This window comes from Lolium rigidum, chromosome 4, assembly GCF_022539505.1.
Source record: "Lolium rigidum isolate FL_2022 chromosome 4, APGP_CSIRO_Lrig_0.1, whole genome shotgun sequence".
In the NCBI taxonomy this organism is placed as follows: domain Eukaryota; kingdom Viridiplantae; phylum Streptophyta; class Magnoliopsida; order Poales; family Poaceae; genus Lolium; species Lolium rigidum.
The window spans coordinates 213,284,265-213,303,324 of NC_061511.1; the positions used below are offsets into that span (position 1 = coordinate 213,284,265).

General features: G+C 45.1%; 1 protein-coding gene across 1 annotated transcript; it reads right to left on the reverse strand.

Annotated features, from left to right (window-relative positions):
- Positions 1-7,530: 7,530 nt before the first annotated feature.
- Positions 7,531-10,168, reverse strand: LOC124648212 (transcription factor SPT20 homolog). The gene is made up of 5 exons (XM_047188008.1): positions 10,008-10,168; positions 9,155-9,283; positions 8,982-9,038; positions 8,135-8,768; positions 7,531-7,997 (listed from the first exon to the last, which is right to left on the reverse strand). Exons 1-5 carry the CDS (start codon positions 10,166-10,168, stop codon positions 7,752-7,754), a joined length of 1,227 nt encoding a protein of 408 aa, XP_047043964.1. The 3' UTR covers positions 7,531-7,751.
- Positions 10,169-19,060: the final 8,892 nt, after the last annotated feature.

Sequence of the window (19,060 nt, forward strand, 5' to 3'; positions counted from 1 at the left end):
ATCTGGAACTGCGCAGTAATCCAAATCTAGTATCAACCTTTCTATCAACGACTTTACTTGGCATAACAAAACACAAAACTAAGATAAGGAGAGGTTTCTACAGTAGTAAACAACTTCCAATACACAAATATAAAACAAAGTACTGTAGCAAAATAACACATGGGTTATCTCCCAAGAAGTTCTTTCTTTATAGCCATTAAGATGGGCTCCAGCAGTTTTAATGATGCACTCGCAAGAAATAGTAGTTGAAGCAAAAGAGAGTATCAAGAGGCAAATTCAAAACACATTTAAGTCTAACATGCTTCCTATGCATAGGAATCTTGTAAATAAACAAGTTCATGAAGAGCAAAGTAACAAGCATAGGAAGATAAAACAAGTATAACTTCAAAAATTTCAGCATATAGAGAGGTGTTTTAGTAACATGAAAATTTCTACAACCATATTTTCCTCTCTCATAATAACTTTCAGTAGCATCATGAGCAAACTCAACAATATAACTATCACATAAAGCATTCTTATCATGAGTCTCATGCATAAAATTATTACTCTCCACATAGGCATAATCAATTTTATTAGTTGAAGTGGGAGCAAATTCAACAAAGTAGCTATCGTTATTATTCTCATCAAGTGTAGGAGGCATAGTATAATCACAACAAAATTTACTCTCCATAGTAGGTGGCACCAAAAGACCACTATCATTATAATCATCATATATGGGAGGCAAAGTATCATCAAAGAAAATTTTCTCATCAATGCTTGGGGGACTAAAAATATCATGAAAACCAGCTTCCCCAAGCTTAGAACTTTCTACATTATTATCAACAATGGTGTTCAAAGCGTTCATACTAATATTACTACCAAGCATGCAAATAAGATTTCATAGGTTTTTTAATTTTCGCATCAAACAATCCATGTTTTAAATCAGGAAATAGAATAAGAAGCTCATTGTTGTCCATTATGCCAAACTAGTGTAAACAAGAAACAAAAAGATGCAATTGCGGGATCTAAAGGAAATAGCTTCGAGCACAAACACAATGGCGCCGGAAAAGTACTATTACCCGGAACCGGAGTATGAGTGCCTTTTACCTTTCCTCCCCGACAACGGCGCCGGAAAAGTGCTTGATGTCTACGGGAGCTTCTATTCTTGTAGACGAGTGTTGGGCCTCCAAGAGCGAGAGGTTTGTAGAACGAGCAGCAAGTTTCCCTTAAGTGGATCACCCAAGGTTTATCGATCTCAGGGAGGAAGAGGTCAAATATATCCCTCTCATGCAACCCTGCAACCACAAAGCAAGAAGTCTCTTGTGTCCCCAACACACCTAATAGGTGCACTAGTTCGGCGAAGAGATAGTGAAATACGAGTGGTATGAATATATATGAGCAGATAGTAACGGCGTGTAGTTGATGGTGGTAATATGGTAGCAGTAGTAACGCAACGATAGTAACGCAAGTAAAACGAGTAAACAAGCAGCGATAGCGATATTTAGGAACAAGGCCTAGGGAATAGACTTTCGCTAGTGGACACTCTCAACTTTGATCACATAACGAGAATAGATAAATGCATACTCTACACTCTTGTTGGATGATGAACACATTGCGTAGGATTACACGAACCCTCAATGCCGGAGTTAACAAGCTCCACAATTCAATGTTCATATTTAAATAACCTTAGAGTGCAAGAAAGATCAACACGACTAAACCAAGTACTAACACAGCATGCACACTCGTCACCTTCACGCTATGTAGGAGGAATAGATCACATCAATACTATCATAGCAATAGTTAACTTCACAATCTACAAGAGATCATGATCATAGCATACGCCAAGTACTAACACGGATGCACACACTGTCACCATTACACCGTGCAGGAGGAATAAAACTACTTTAATAACATTGCTAGAGTAGCACATAGATAAATCGGATGAACCGCGCTACCCACGGGGGTAGCTGCACACCCCTCTCCCAGCCGACACGTACCCACTTGGTCAAACCACATTTACCACGCCGGGCATAATCAACACATTAAGCGAATGTCATTAGCTAGCGCTAATAATTGTTTCGTCCGGCTCCGCTGAATCGATTTGAGCCTGGTCCTCGCTAGCGTTTTTGGAGTAGAGCGCCGATGGCGCGCGACACACCCAAGAGGAACGAGCGACGGTGGAGGGCCATGGCGTGGAGGCGGAGGTAGGAGACGAACCCACTCAGAGCGCCGCCCTGGATCCCGGCGGATTTGCTGCCACCACTGTTCTCCGATTGAAGAACCAAGGCCACGACATCCCTCTGACTCCTATTTCTCTAGCGCCGGCGGCGGAAAATCCCCCCAAGAATCCTCAGTCTCGAGCTCCAAGTCCTCCGTCTCCATATCGAACTCCAAGATTGGGACACGGGAGGCAGTTGGGCCAGTGCGCTACACAGCGCACAGGCTCGGAAGCATGGCAATGGCAGCTCGGTCGCTGGAGCTGATGGGCAAGGGCGGCTCCGTAGCTGGCCCTGCAGTCTCCCAGCAACGCGCAGTCCGGCAGCGGCCGCCAAATCAGCTGCAGATCCCAAATCGAAATAACAGTCCCACGAGAAAAATAGTCTCCCAGCAACGTGCAGTCCGGCGACGCGGAGCTCTGGCCCGACGGCTTCCTTCCCAACCTCGACCACCTCCTTCTGGTCGTCGCCGCGCAGGTAGCCATGGAGCTCTTCGGGGGAAGAGACGGGTTGAAGCTCGGCAGGGCCTTGCCATGGGAGATAGAGACACGGTTAAGGATAAGGCCGGCAACAACTCTCGAGAGAGGACCGGTCAGCAGCGGCGTTTACAGGGCGGCGGCGCTCTAATTTTTGGCCGGCCGGAGAGTACGCCGCGGTGACCAAAGGCTTGGCGGCGATGGGGTCGCCAGCGTTTGGAGCAGTAGGCGCGGCGCGGATGCTCACGGGGAGAAGGCGTGGCGGGACATGGAGAAGGCATGCTGCTGTAGGCCGGCGTTCTCTCGCCGGTGTACCAGGGACGATGTGCGGCGCCGCTGGCGGTGGGAGGCGGAGGTAGGAGATGAAGTCGGTCTGGCCTAGTGGGTTAGGTGGATCTTATCCGGTGTTTTTGGTTGTTTTAACCACCATTGATTAGCTACCAGCTGAAGACACGGTCAACGCGCGCCGATATCAGGATGTAATCTCCACGCACATCAGATGGCGATGGACGCATGCGTAGCTACCCCCGTGGGCAGCAAATGCACTCTCTAGATAAATTGTGATACAAAACACATTGCAATCATAAAGAGATATAAATAAGCACTTCACTACGCCATTCATAACAGTGAGTAAGTATTCTGTGAAATATAGCCTAAGATACCCACACGGTGCACACACTCTGTCACCTTTACACACGTGGGACAAGGAGTCTCCGGAGATCACATAAGTAAAACTCACTTGACTAGCACAATGACATCTAGATTACAAGCATCATCATATGAATCTCAATCATGTAAGGCAGCTCATGAGATTATTGTATTGAAGTACATAGGAGAGAGATGAACCACATAGCTACCGGTACAGCCCCGAGCCTCGATGGAGAACTACTCCCTCCTCATGGGAGCGAGCATCGGTGATGAAGATGGCGGTGGAGATGGCAGCGGTGTCGATGGAGAAGCCTTCCGGGGGCACTTCCCCGCTCCGGCGGGGTGCCGGAACGAGACTCCTGTCCCCCAGATCTTGGCTTCGCGATGGCGGCGGCTCTGGAAGGTTTCTGTGGATTTCGTCCTTCGTAATAGGGTTTTCGCGACGGAGGCTTTAAATAGGCGAAGAGGCGGAGTCGGAGGGGCGACGAGGCGGTGGCACCATAAGGCGGCGCGGCCAGGGCCTGGGCCGCGCCGGCCTATCATCTGGGGCCCCTGTGGCCCCCCTCTGGTCCTTCCCGGGTGTTCTGGAAGCTTCGTGGAAAAATAGGAACCTGGGTCTTGATTTCGTCCGATTCCGAGAATATTTCGTTACTAGGATTTCGAAACCAAAAACAGCGAGAAAACGAGAACCGGCACTTCGGCATCTTGTTAATAGGTTAGTTCCAGAAAATGCACGAATATGACATAAAGTGTGCATATAACATGTAGAAATCACCAATAATGTGGCATGGAACATAAGAAATTATCGATACGTCGGAGACGTATCAGCAACGACCATGATGCAGGCCCCTCCATCTTACCCACCGACAATGCCGACCACCATGCAATATCCGTCGACCGAGCAGGCTCCCTCACCACCTCCCATTGACATAGAGGAGGGCAACAATGGACATGCCGACACTATGAACATCGACGAGGAGCCGTTGTTCGTTCACGAGCTCACACAAGCCGCATATGCACAAGGTCGAGGTCGCCGGGTCAGCGAAAGAACCAGCAACTGCACGAAGCTGGAGGATAGAATGATCCTCGAGGTATGGTTGGCCATTGGGAAAGATCCATTGACAGGTGCCGAGCAGAAGGGGACCGCATTCTGGCGTCGGGTCCATGACTACTTCCATGAAGATCGCCGGTACGGGGACGAGTGATTTGACAGTTACCGCAACGAGTGCTCCCTCCAAAAGAGGTGGGGAGCAATTCAAACGGAATGCAACAAGTTCCAGGCGGCGTATGATCATGTGAGGCGGGTTCCCCTTAGCGGCATCGGCATGAAGGACTTGGTATAGTTCTTAACCTCAACTTGTTCTTTCGTTCTTTGCACATACGTTTGCCATTGTTGTCGTGCTTTGCTCTAGGTGTGGGAAGCTTTGGATTACTTCAAAACGGCGAATGAAGGAAGGACCTTTGGCTTCTCTTATTGTTGGAAGGAACTCTAGGGCACCCCCAAGTTCAGCGAGAGGTACGAGGGGTACATGGTGAGCTTGATTGGCAGCAAGACTGCCAAAGATGCCACGATCATTGACCTTGATGGTGGCCAACCTTGCGGTAGCTCCGCTTCTCGTGCAAGCCGTCCACGAGGCCACAAGGAAACCAAGGCCGACATGAAGTGTGATGCTTCAACCATGCATTTGGTCGGCACCTTGAAGGAGATGTATGCTCACAAAGAGGTGTCCACGGGCAAGAGTGATGAGAGGAAGCGCCGGGAGCAGGAAGAGGACATGAAGACCTACTTCGATGTCCAAGAGAGGAAGCTTGAGATTGAAGAGGTCAAGGCCAAGACGAGGGCTAGGAAGTGGAGCTCAAAGAGAAAGAATTGGAGCTCATTGCAGCGGCAAGGGCCAAAGAGGTGGAGCTGAAGGAGAGGGTAGTTGAGATGAAATGCCAAGCCGATGACCACATGATCATGACAGCCGACTTGACAGCCATGAACGATATGAAGAGATCTTGGTTCGAGAAGAGGCAGAAGAAAATCCTAAACCGCAAAAATTGAGTTGACAATCTCAATTTGTAATTTTTATATTTGTTCTTTGTTCAAACTATGACACATTTCGTTTCCTGGTCAAAGATACATTTTATTTGATATTATTCTATTTTTAGATATTATTTATAAATATGTGTGGCCAAATGGCATATTTTCCAAAGAAATAGACCATACGGGTGGCCGCTGCGTTGGGCGCAGCGTGCGACCCACACGGGCATGCGGACGCGGGGTGATATCCGATGTCCGCGCGGCCACCCAAACGACCCAAACTGAACGGCCCAACACATCCATTTGGGTCGCCGCGTTGGATATGCCCTTACCTCCTAGCCCTTTCTGTCATGTCAGTTTGTGTGTCGAACATTGTATTTCCATTTTTGTTATGAAAATGGAAAGGGGTTACAAACCCGGCTGAAAAAATGAGTTGTATCAGGGGTGAAGAAGAGGCATACAAAACTACCTTATAGAGCAAGGTTGTGGGTGTCGGGAGGGGGGGGGGGTCTGGATATGGCAGAAGGAATAGGCACCTGCCCAAACTTAGCAACATAGAAAATCTGTAAAAGGACCTAATATGAACTTCCTGAGTTTAAAGATGATCAAGCTAGTGGAAGGTGATGTTCCCGTTGACAGCGAGGCGTTTATGATGACTGTTAATTTAAAAATTTGTTCTGCCGGCTCAATCTTTCGGAGGTGCTCATAGAAGTATAATGTGTGTGTGCGCGTTTATATTGGTGAGTGTATACGTGTGTATATGATCGTCTGCGTTTGTACTGTTTGTACAAATAAAAGGTGTGCATTGGATAAAAAAAATTTGAAAGGTATTGACTAAAATACGCCAAACCAAGAGGGGTCTCAGTAGCTGCCAAGAGTGAACTCATTCGGGCAAGGACAGTGATGTTGTTGAATTTCAGTGAAGAAGAGGCCGAAAGCCTTCTCCGCGTCACGAGCCCTTCACAAGCCCGTAAGGGAATCTCCAGCGGCGCGACGCATTTCAGCGTCCGAAAATGTCCGCGCGCGTCTATTTGCGTTGTCTGAAATGGTCGAAATCGACCGCGTGTCCGTTGCGTCGGGAGGGTGGCTCCAGCGGCACGACGCATTTTTTGCGAGAAGCATTTTTTATAACATGAAAACATAATTTACACATGAAAATAAACCCTAAAAGCCTACGCCTACTGCTGCTCCTCGTCGCTGTCGAGCACGATGAGCTCCGGTATCACCCACGACCAGTTGGAAACCGGTGGAACGTACGCCGGGCGCGCCGACGGTGCTGGAGGTGGAGCCGCCCAGGGCTCTGACTGTGGCGGAGGTGGAGGCCGCCAGTGTTGTGGGGCGGTCGAGGCGCCCGGGGTTGTGGCTGTGGCTGCGGTGGAGGCGCCCAGGGCTGTGGCGGCGGTGGAGGCGCCCAGGGATGTGGTTGTGGCGACGGTGGAGGCGCCCAGGGGTTGTACGGCGGCGGTTGTGGTGCGGCCGAGTCCTGTAGCGCCAATCGTAGGGCTTCATCCTCCGACAGGCCCAGCGGCATGAAGCCGGTGGCGTACCGGGGCAGCGGCGGCTGCACAGGTCGGTCGTTCTCGGAGACGAGGAGGCCGAGCTTCGCCATCTCGTCGTCCGGGAACTCGAACTCGCGGCCCTTCGCCATGGCCAGCTGCCATTCCTGGAAGACAAGCGCGACGTAGTCGTCGCTGTCATCCTTGACCTCCTCGTTCTGGTACGTCAGCGTCTCGATGTAGTCGTCAACATCATCGTCATCGTCGTCCTGCGCACGCGTAGGTGCCTGGTGCGCACGCGTCGCCGCCTGCTGTCTTCGAGGACGAGGCGGTTGTGGACGGTCGAAGGGATAGTCCTTCTCGTCCATGAAGCCTGCCCTCCTCCTCCGATCCCTCTCGTTTGGCGATGGTGAATTTGATGAGGCCGCATCGGCACAAAGCATCACGACGAACCCCATCAAATTTGGTGATGAACGAAGAACATCATGCGGCGACGTTGCAGTGCGAGTCTGTGCGTCCGATAGTAGCGTAGCCAGCACACCGTCCAAGTCACCGAGCGTACTGTTGGGTGCTTCTTCCTTGCAAATGGGAGCTTGCAGACAAAACACACTTTCGGCTTCACTAACTCTTTTACAGGGCCAAAAATTAGTGAGACTGGGTAGACACTCCGAATCTCGGCTCGGTTTAGGTGAACTAAAAATCAGCATAGCCTACTGATTCCTTGGACAAACCGTAAGACAAGATGCAAAATTCCTCCAGAATAAGGTGCAAACTATGTAAACATTTTCATCCGACTCTCCCTACAGACATATAAGCAACAATGATCATAACAGCTGGCCAGGTTTGCCACAACCAACATTCTCAGGCCGGGCTAGCAACATTCTTGCCCAAAAATTCTCACCCTGAGACATCAATCAGTCGGATGATCGTCACTTGAATCATCGCCAGTCGGATGACTGTCACTTGAATCTTCTCCACCAGCAACCATATCCTTCAAATCCTGCAAGGCCTGCCTTGCAACAGCCGATGCGCATGCCACAACCGCGCCAAGGAAAGTTTGCAGTATCCTAGAATTATCACCGGGCCTCGACAGATTCCCAGCCCTAGTAGCAACGTTTGAAGCCTTCTCCCCCAGGTTGACAACCCTCTCACCCAGCTGAGAAAGAAAGTCCAGTCAGAAGAGCAATGGCAATCAGTGGTGACCAGAACAGCAATAAGTCAGGATGGGGCTTAAAAGTGGATGAAAGAACAGCAATAAGTCAGGATGGGGCTTTAAAGTGGATGAAATCTTACATTGACAGCTGACTCAGCTCTGTCGAGACCTTGTGTAACAAAGGACGCAACATTCTGCTTCTCCTCCATGTTCTGCTCATGCTTCTCCTCCAGGTTCTGCTGCTCCTCCCTGGTCTGCTGCTGCTTCTCCTTCGTGTTCTGCTTCTGCTGCTCCTCCGTGTTCTGCTTCTGCTGCTCCTCCGTGTTCTCCTGCTCCTCTGTGGTCTGCGGCTGCTTCTCCTCCGTGTCCTGCTTCTGCTGCTCCACCGTGTTCTGCTTCTGCTGCTCCTCCGTGTTCTGCTTCTGCTGCTCCTCCATGTTCTGCTTCTGCTGCTCCTCCATGTTCTGCTGCTCACAGGCAGCTTTCCATGTAGAGTATTTTTCGAAACTGGCATCAAGTTGTCGCTTGGTCTCAGCCAAGGTCATTCGAGTCTTGTCCTGGAGAACATCACGATTGTCCTGGAGAACATCACGTTTGTCCTGGCGAACATCCCGGTCGTCCTGGCGAAGATCACGAGCTAGAGCAGTGATCTCACGACCCTCAAAACGCCCTTCTGCAACACTCAGGCGCTTTTCAGTAAACTTCACAAGACTTTTGAGTGTCTTTATCGTGAAGGCCTCCCTAGGTGATTGTGCGACAACTTCTTCAGTTTTCCTGCACAAAGAATGCATCCTAATAAGTAACACAGAAAAAACATAGAAACTAACTGAAAACATGAAAAACAGTTCAACTATTGTAAACAGACAGACAAAGGCAATCACACAGCACCATCAATGTTTGCAGGAGCTATTAATAAAGTAACAAATGGATAAAGAAAAAAGAATCTGAATGGAGCGCAAAAGAATACAATTCACAATTGATCCTAACCTTGGTCGTTTAGCCACAACCTTGTTGACAAGGTCATCCTTCCCCAGGTCAAGGGCACTGAACGTTGAAATAAAAACTTATAATCAGGAATCGAACACAAAAAAGATGCAGAAAACAGTCCTATATTCAGCAACCAGACACTGAAAAGATGAAGACAAAGTGTAACTACTCACAGATTCCTTTTTAGAGTCATGACGTCTTGATTAAGCAATTGCAGACAGCCAAAATCATCTGGGCCCTGGTCATTATTTTTCTCTGCCTTGAACTCAGAGTCAGTTAATAGCTCAGGAACCTTGCAAGACCTGATCCACGGGTAAAGAAATTGATTATTCCATCAGAATTATTTTTTTACTATGCAACAGTTCATTTGGTGTTCATACTTCAACATGCGAAACTCTACTACCAGGACCTTTGCAAGCAACTACGTCCTTACTTACACACATGTGCATGATGTATCTTTTATATGTATGCAGTGGCGGACCTAGGATGTTAGCAAAGGGTATGCCACACCCAAAAAAATTGCTTAGAATATACAGAAGAAATGATGATTATGAAATATGACAAATTAATTAAATTAGAAAGATTTTACATTATAATTAAAAATTTAAATTGGTGGACACATGCACAGTCGACCGAGCCTTCCATTTTTTAAACTAAATTCTCACCATTGCTGACCCTAATATTCCAATTATTCCACCTCCAGATATTAGTTTTGGCAAAACTATAAGAAACAGTCAGATTGTACTAAAATAAACAACAAAATGTGTCAAAATTTGTTGCAAAATGAGTACAACAGAACATATACAAATATGTCATAGTACTTGACTAACCTAGACTATTTATTATTTGACTAAATTATCAACTGATGGTACACACAGCTAGCCCATATTGCCAGTGTATACTCGTTCCAGTACCTAAATATTCCCTGTGATTAGTCACCATAGCTAATCATCCATTACCGGAATGGCTACCTGCATGCATGGTGCATGACTATAGCTAGCCAGCATGCTTGCACACAAGACTAACGCTTGATAAACAAGTAGATCAGTGGCCAAATCCAATGCATGAATGAGACATGCATGGTCGCATGATGCATTAGCCGCTGAATGAGACATGGAGTAAACCGGGTGTCCCTCGGTCCGGCTGAGCACCAAAGCTAAGGTCGCATGCTGCGTGTAGTAGCCCATCTTAATTAAATCAGCAGCTGTTAAAACAAGGATACACTTACAGTCGGTTGGCTAGGCCGCAGGGTATGCCGTGGCATATACGGCATACCCTGTAGGTCCGCCGCTGTATGTATGTACGTTTTTTTATTGCTCGAGTACAGGTATGGCATAAAGAGCATGAGGAAAGCAAATCTAGTATAAAAAAGAAGGACGGACGAGAGGACCTTGGACGTTTCACATCTCCTTCAGAAGCATCAGTGCCCTCTAACTCAGTTAACCTGGATTAGAATACACCCATTTAGAGATCAGAAAGAGAGAATACATAAAATGAATGTTTGAATTGCATCTTGTAATTAATAGAAGAACTAGCTGTTAGCAAAAAGCATCGCTAAAAATACACAAGGGATTTAACTCTGTTCCCTGAAGAATGACTTCATGTTATATGGCAAGAAATAACAGGGCAGTTTATTGTTCTGACACACCAATTTAGCAACATTAGCATCAAACCTAATATGTCTATTATTAAAGTTACACAGCAGGTATTGAAAGAACCGGAAGTTAGGTTGTCCTCTGAGAGGACACAAACTGCAAACACAACTCCTAACTAGCACAAAGCCTAGCAGTTCACAAGATAATTAAACAAATTGCAGGCACAAAAGCTTTGCTTCACATCCAATCCAACTAAACTACTCCGGGCAAAATGGACAACAATATGAAACCACCTAGCAACTCTACCAACATTTAGCCAGTCAAGATTCATTGCATACACTAAAAACGCATGCATCAAACAAGTTCTGAATGTTCTAACTGGATCCAGGAAATCAGAGAACATATAATTAGCATATATACTGTTGTAACACGCAAAGCAATACCAGAACCTACGGATGTGCAGAAATACAAGAGGGATTTAACTCTCCACACCCTGAAGAACAAAAGAATTACTGAAGCCTAAACAGCAAGCATGTTACTTATCATAGGAAAGTAAGGTTTCAACCACATGCAGCATCAGAGAGTTTAGGCAAGACCAAGAAATTCACACTACCAAACAAACAGCACCTCTTCCAGTGCATTCCTTGGATGGAATGCCACAAGCAGCAGAAAGCATTGCATCACATCAGACTAAACTACTATAAGCAAAATGGACTTCAATAGGAAACCACCTAGCACTAGAATTACTGTACCAGCATTTAATCCTGTCAAGATTCCTTTGATTATAAACTAAAATTCATGCATCGAACACCAGAATCTACCATGTGCAGAAGATATCCACTTATGTTCCAAAATAAAACAGGGCTGTCAGAAATGGTGAACTGAAGAGGTATCAGTGTCTGGAGTACACTCACCCCCTTTTCGGTGAGGAGCCACGCTTGACCTCCGTGGATTCCTGGGCGGAGGAGGGCTTGATCACCTCGCCGTCGGCGGACTTGATCTGGACTTGGGTAAGCTTCTCCTCACCGTCGGCGGGCTTGATCTGGACGTGGGTACGTTTCTCCTCGCCGCCGACGGGCTTGATGTGGACGTGGGCAAGCTTCTCCTCGCCGCCGACGGGCTTGATCTGTACGGGGGTAAGCTTGTCATCCTCGCCGGCGGAGCGCTCGATCTGGACGAAGGTGACCTTCTCCTCCTCGCCGGCGGAGCACTTGATCTGGACGGGGGTAAGCTTCTCCTCCTCGCCGAGGGAAGGCTTGCCGTCGCCTCGCGTCAGCTCGCCGGCCGAGGCCTTGCGGGGCGAGTCACCGCCATCGTCTCCTCTGCGAAGATCCAAAACGACAAGCAGCTTAAGAACGGATCTAGATTAAAGAGTACGAGATGGTGAGGAATCATCTGCTTACATGGGAGCCATCTTGCGTCGTCACGATCGGCGGCAGCGGAGGCGCGATCGGGGGCGCGTGGGCGGCGGTGGCGGAGAGGTTTACGGGCGACGAGGGTTAGGGTTTCTGGTTTCGCCGGCTTGGGGAAGAATGGGTTTAGTAGCCGGGGGTTCGGGTCCAAGATGATGGTTCCAGTTAAGACCGAGCGCGTAGACTCGACTCGAGGCTCCACCCGCTGTGTACCGTGGCCGTGGGGAGGGGATTCTTCCTTTGCAAAGTTGTATCTGCACCTGAAATGATTTTTTTAGATATACATTGGATAACAATATATGAAAATGGTGTTTACACGTACGAGAAATCGAAACAAAACCAGCATGTTGTAAGATTTAGATTACAAGCAAAAAAAAAGGAGTGAATTCATATAGTTTGGACGAAGATGAATGAGCCAAGAAAGACAAGCTTTGTTAGCACACTGGTGGGTGTGAGAGATACAACTTGAAACAAAACAAAGATAAAACCCAATGTATTCTTATGCCCTCATGTAACAAATTGAAGCGGCACGAGTGATTTCCATATACTTGCACAATCAAGAGTGAGACAAGATGGACAGCAGGTACTTGCAAATGTTAATAGGGAGAATCTGAAGCAAAATAGGATGAAGTCCAATATATGTCTTCTTCTTCTCGTCTCGTGTAAGACACTGAAGCACAAACAAGAAGGAGCAAAGATTGCAAGCATCTGAGGGGGAATTCCAAGCAAACGAGAATTAAATCCAATGAACTCCCAAGACCTTTGTGTAGAAATTCGAAGCAAAACAAGCTGATTCCAATACTTGCACAATGAAGATGAAGAATCTAACATAGACAGATGTTTGGACATACGAATAGGGAGAAACTTGGAACAAAACAAGAACAAATTCCATGAATCCTCATGTCCTCGTGTAATAAAAATTCCAAGAGAAACCATTCGATTCCAATACTAATGAATCCCATGTAAACTCCTTGTGCAGAAATCCGAAGCAAAACAAGTGGAATCAAATACTTGCGCAAAGAACAATGAACCAAGATCCCATCACGACCTTGCCGACAAGAACCAACAGCATGAGCCATGGCTAAGGTATTGGTCCTCCTCTTCCATGGAGGTGCCTCCTTGCGATAGCCCTCAAGGCTATGCTCGACATCGAGCTGGATCGATGCAGCAATCGCCATGGGAGGGTTGAGTGAGATCGAGGAGGAGGGGAATAGCAGACTAGACTTTTCAAGATGTGGGTAGCAGCTACAAGGCGTCATTGTTTGTTTATATGGACGCTGAGTCATAAGATGGATCCGTCGACACGCGTCAATCATGCATTGGATGGACGGTTTCATAATAAAACCTGAAAAATCGCAACTCATTTGGAATTTGTTTCCCCTACGAATTATTGTCTTGCCGATTTTATTGCCAACAAATAAATTCCTAGATTTACTCGTAATTACTAGCCTCAAATCAGCGGCTTGATTTTATCGGCAAAGATTTTAGTCCTCAATATACGGTAGTATTGGCTACTAGTAATTATTTGCCACCAACCAATATCAACTTCTTTCCAAATCTACTCTACACTAGTTAAAAAGGAGGAACGTATTTCCTATTCATTCCCTATTCTGCCTACCTCTCACTACGACTAATCTTCATCGTACTTTCGTCTCTTCACCTCTCCCGAACGTCCGACAAGTGGGCCAGTCCCACAATGCTCTCTGCCGACGAGATTTCCTACTTGGCGCATCCCCTGAATCTCTCGTCCTCCTCCATCCCATCCCCTTGCGGCCTACCGACGGTGAACCTCCTCCGCTTCCCGCAGTTACACGTCGCCGGCAAACTCCGATGGTTCTCTGGGATCTGCGCTGCCACTATATGGTAGCCCGCGACACGGAGGTTCTTCCTTGCCCACTGCCCCGTCCTGGTTCGTCCTGCTTCAACCGACGCTTGATCGACTTGCCGCCGGCCGTCTCCCTATCTCGTCGGCTCCCGCACAAGTGTGTCGCTCCCCCCACCCTCTCTCTCTCTCGTCGGCTAGGGTTCCGTCCTCCGCCACACCGCTCCCTTGCACCCATGTTGTTAATCGTTGACCTCAAAAGCGGGATCCCCGCGCCACGCCATGGAGGCCCCATCACCTCAAGACCGAGCTCCACATATTTGGTACTGACTTCACCGCCTACCATATCCACCCACCTCCACATGCCCCCCTGCTCCCGGTCACAGGGATCTGCAACCGTTGGGCCTTCACAGTGGCGTCGCCGCCTCCACGCTGGGTGCGGTTGATGGCCACCGCCTGGTCTTCACCGCGGGCCCAGCGAAATCCACGCTGAGTGCTATTGGTGGACATCTCCATGCTCCATCGACGCGTGTCGCTGGTGCCGTGAACTATCTAGGTAATCTAGGTAAGTACTGATGAGTATATGTGTGTCCTCGTTCATGTGATTGCAAGATGTGTTGGTTTTTAGGGGGAATTGCACGAGATAGTTTGGTTCGTGTGATTGTAGGACCCTAATTTTACAGGAAAGACTTAAAGGACCATATGTGGGGTAGTTTGAATTGATTATCAGATTGCTATAGTCAGATTACTTGTATTAGGAAATATGGGGTAGTTTGAATCGATTATCAGTTATACTGATCTCCCGTTTTCTGTACATTATGCCCTACTTGAAACCAATAAGCCAACATGAGCCCGCTGTAGGTAGAGTATTGAATTTCAACTTATTACTACAGCTTTGACACCAATGAGCCTCTATTTTCCATATGTTAAAGGATGTGTACGTTCCAAGGAATTATAGCTCATCTTAAGTTTCTTTACATTTGAGCACCAGCGCATGTCATACACATGGTAAATGAGTGATCCGTTGAACAATGCGAAACAAGTATATGAGATGCTGAATAATATATATTCTATGCAACTTGACTAATATGAAGTGCATTCCCATAAGTTAGCAGTTAATTTCCTGAATTTAGTCAATTGTGGATCATTTATCTCTTCTGAACAGTAGTGTTGGTTAGCATATTCTCTCTTTTTGGCCTACAATTCCTTTTTATATTTAGTGTCTACAATTTGTGCATTTTATAATGTTGTTAGAATAGAAACTGTTGGCATATGACTTTCTATTAGTTCTGATTTTTTTACAAGTATTTTTTAGCCATTATTAAAACTAATTTCAAGGTACTGCCAGTTTTTTTTGTAGTTTCATGATCATTGATCAAAATGATGTGTACTTACACGGAACTACGTGGTTTCAGGTTTGTTAAATTCCTCCACCTTGAGAGTGCCGCATATGCCAAGCAAGAAATTAATCATCAAATTATATGTGGTCAAGATATTGCAATAGTCTTGCCGAGGAGAACAGAAAAATCCCACAAGAACTGCGCTTTAGGACAAGATCAAGGTAAGTACAGTATACTCTGTTTTATTTACTTAGGCATAAGGAATAGGTGGTATATATAAAATTTAAAATAGCCAAGCCATATATTATTGCTTCTGTTGATATAGTGGTACGCATATGGATGGAAACTTCAAGAGAAGGAAGCCTGAAATCTCTGAGATTAATGGTAATCCACAAGGTTTACTTTTGGAGGCACTTCATTCGGTATGTTGTGTGTGTGTGTGTGCTTTGTATGCGATTGTAGCACCCCTCGGTGTTGTTTAAATCCGTCATATTGCTTTACAAAGGGTCTACCCTTGGGATAATCAATATAGTATAACATACTGTATTGAGTGACAGAATCATATTGGACCATTAATCAGTTGGTTATTTCTGAAATGTAATGTAATATCAAATGTAGAAGAGACGTGAAATTGTAATATCAAACGAAGATTTCAAGCCTGGGGCCTTGAACAGACTATGTGATTATGCTGGCCGCCCATTGGTTAGGATGATACTTTAACATGGAGGTGGCGTTTTGGCTCATAGGAGCAAATGCTCCTATTATACAAAATAATTAAAAAACAATTTTAAAAATGTCAAAAAATTCTGACATAATTTTTTTTGTTGTACATCGTGACATTCTATGTTAGTGCACAAGTTTTCATAGAGAAACAACATTTTATGTGGCGTGTGCAAAAAAGACAAAAAAATATCATGTACGTAGTCGTGTTATAGCATCAAAATTTGTCTTTTTTACTGGAGCCACAAATTTTTATAATTTTTTTTGAAAACTTGTGTACGAACATAAAATATGTAGATGTACATGAAAAATTTTAGTTTAGAATTTTTTGACACTTCGAAATATTGATTCACATAATGGGAGCAAATACTCCTATGAGCCAAAGTGAATATCCCCTTTAACATCTGCATTTTTACTTAGTTTGTCCCGTAAAAATTGGCATTCTTCAGGGTACACTTGTCTTTTAAGCATTGTGTTCCATAATGTTTTAGGTATGATTGAAGTGGTGTGCTCTGCATAGACATGTTATTCCTACTTTCTAACTTCATTTACAGGAGAAATTAAAGTTACTAAAAGTTTTTTAATTATGAATCCTTACATGGAACCTGACGAATAAGAAAAAAGGAAAATAGAGGAGAAGAACAAGGATGTAGATCATGTAATGATGCTTTGCATCTGGTTTGAGTTAGATTCAGTTATTGCTTTGGATTTATTTATGTTTGATGATTTTATCATTTGTTTGCACTAATTCAGGATAAGGTGCGAACTGCCAAGGTGGGATCATGGTTTAGGAACCCAGGAGCTAGTATTGTTGCTTCAGCAAGTGCCGGGTGCGGTGGCAAATATCGTACAACTAGGAAAACTGGGTCTTATGATGCCAATGGAAATGCCACTGCAGTACATGATTCAAGAGAAAAGAGAAAAGTGAAGGTGCTGATCTTAGCATTTAAATTTCCCCTTAAAACACACAAAATATAGTAGTTAAGATGGGCCTCCAACGCCCCATGTCATGTTCAGAAGTTGCTCTGAGATGAATTAAATTAGCCATGGAACAATGATTCGTCATACTATCATGATCTACTTTCATTAGTCAGAACATAAGTGATATGTTTCTGCACTCCATCGTTATCTTTTGGCTTTGGAAGTTTTTACGGTAATTTTTTGGCTTTGGAAGTTTTTACGTTTCACTTTTCTATACCAGGTTCTTCAACTGAAAATGTGATCTACTCAGGCTGAAATTATGGACATATAGCCTACTTTGTTAGCTATTTCTTTCTGCTGATTATTGTCAGGAAGTAATACAGTATTTCTACCGTCGGATCTACTTTCTTTGTCCTCTTGCCTACATTCTAATCACATTGTTATTTTTCCATATTCATTTTCAGACTGAGAGGCTCTCTTGAGAACCATGTGGGTACCCCCTTTACTGATACCTGATCTTGATTACCTAGACCATGATGAGTTGATGCCGGATGTAATTTTACTTATCTTAGTGGTTTCTCTTGGGCATAAAGTCACTTACTCAGCATACTTGATTTTTGGCGTGTCATATTGTGTAAAATTGCTTCCAAAGAGGAAATTGTTCAACTATGGTACCTGCCACTTCATACCATTGCATAATGTGATACAAAATAAGGTTCCACCCTATCCTGTGATTATTGTCAGGAAGTAATCCAGGTTGGCGTACACCCGAAAAAAAGATGGAAATCAGGCAGTACACGCACAGTTCTGAAAACCACTCTGGCTCATCGTGACTCCTTTACCCGGTGCACCGGGTTACTAATGTGTTTGGTCATGAAGGAAAGCTACTGATATAGCATGTCCAAAAGTATGGGAAAGCATACAAGAGCACATCGGAAGTCAGCTATATCAACTACACGACAGATGCTTGCTACACTCGCCTAGCCTGATCAAGGAGTAGTCAGCTATATCAACTACACGACAGATGCTTGCTACACTCGCCTAGCCTGATCAAGGAGTCCAAGTAACCCGGTATCTACACAATATCTTAAAATTTCCATGTAGCTGAACATCTGATGTTTGTCATTAAATAATGTAGGTTGCCCTCATATCTCGAGAAGATATTGTTGTGAAATGTAGTGCAGATGCTTGCGAAAAAATATTACAAACAATAGATAGTTAAGAGGGCTAAGTTGCTAAAATATTAACACCTAACTGAAAAAGGAATGCAACCAACTTTATCATTCGTAGTAAGATTCTTTTATCAACAACTTGTGCCAGTAATTATGTTAAATGACCACAAATATGACGATGGGGAACCCACTGATAACACTACTTTTGTGGATTTTTTCCAGTTATCATGTGCTCACTGGTCGCTACAACTCCTTATGAGTTTTCCCTTTATTTTTGCATGTGAAGCAGAGGAAGGAGAAGCAAGATTGGCTCAAGGATTTTAACTATGTTGTATTTTTTCCTAGGAACAGGAAATACGGGCATTTCAATAAGTTTTGCTTGATTAAATAAAAGGTTTCTAAATTAACAAAGGTTGAATGGTTTTACCCTAATTGTTACTGAGCTTATCTCCATGTAATATTTAGGTTGCAGTGGTGGTGAATGACCTACTACTGAAGCCGGGTAAGCAATTCATTTAATATTATTTTCCAAGTAATCTTGGAGAAAACAGAACAAGTGCATTACTCCGTGTGGGAACAATTTGTTGCAGGTGTATGCAAATATATTTTCCTATCGTAGCAGTTTCTAAAGCTGGACGCTTCTTGCCACATTAAAAATTAGGTTTTGACAACTTTAATTAAAATATAAATTGTTTCTATTACCTCGGAAAAACCAGCTTCGGCATGGTAAGGATATCTGTAGCTTGTAACTGGTCGGTCGGGTGGGGTAGTGATCGATTAATACATCAAGTTCATGTAGTGCTCAAGATTTTAAGCTTTTTTGAGATTGCGGCTTTTTAAACTTGATATGAACTGGATGCCACACTGAGTCGACCGTGAGGAGGGAAGGATACTATTATCTTGAATTCTTGATCTCATCTTGATCAAGTGATGGGGCTGACATCTTAGCTACTCTATGGATTTGGGGTTTTTGCACGTGAAACGGAAATTCTTCACAAATAACTCTTCAAAAGTTTCCCAGCTGTCGATGGATCCTACTGGTAACTTTTTTATCCATGATCTTGCGGCTCCACTGAGATGGACTTGGACGCTTTGCA

Excerpts from the sequence above, each read along its gene's own strand:
- LOC124648212 (XM_047188008.1), bottom strand. The coding sequence starts at position 10,168 with ATGGGCTACTACACGCAGCATGCGACCTTAGCTTTGGTGCTCAGCCGG. Across the intron at positions 9,284-10,007 it reads GATCTACTTGTTTATCAAGC|GTCTTGCAAGGTTCCTGAGC; the intron begins GTTAGTCTTGTG and ends CCCGTGGATCAG. Across the intron at positions 7,998-8,134 it reads GAGCTGAGTCAGCTGTCAAT|CTGGGTGAGAGGGTTGTCAA; the intron begins GTAAGATTTCAT and ends TTTCTTTCTCAG.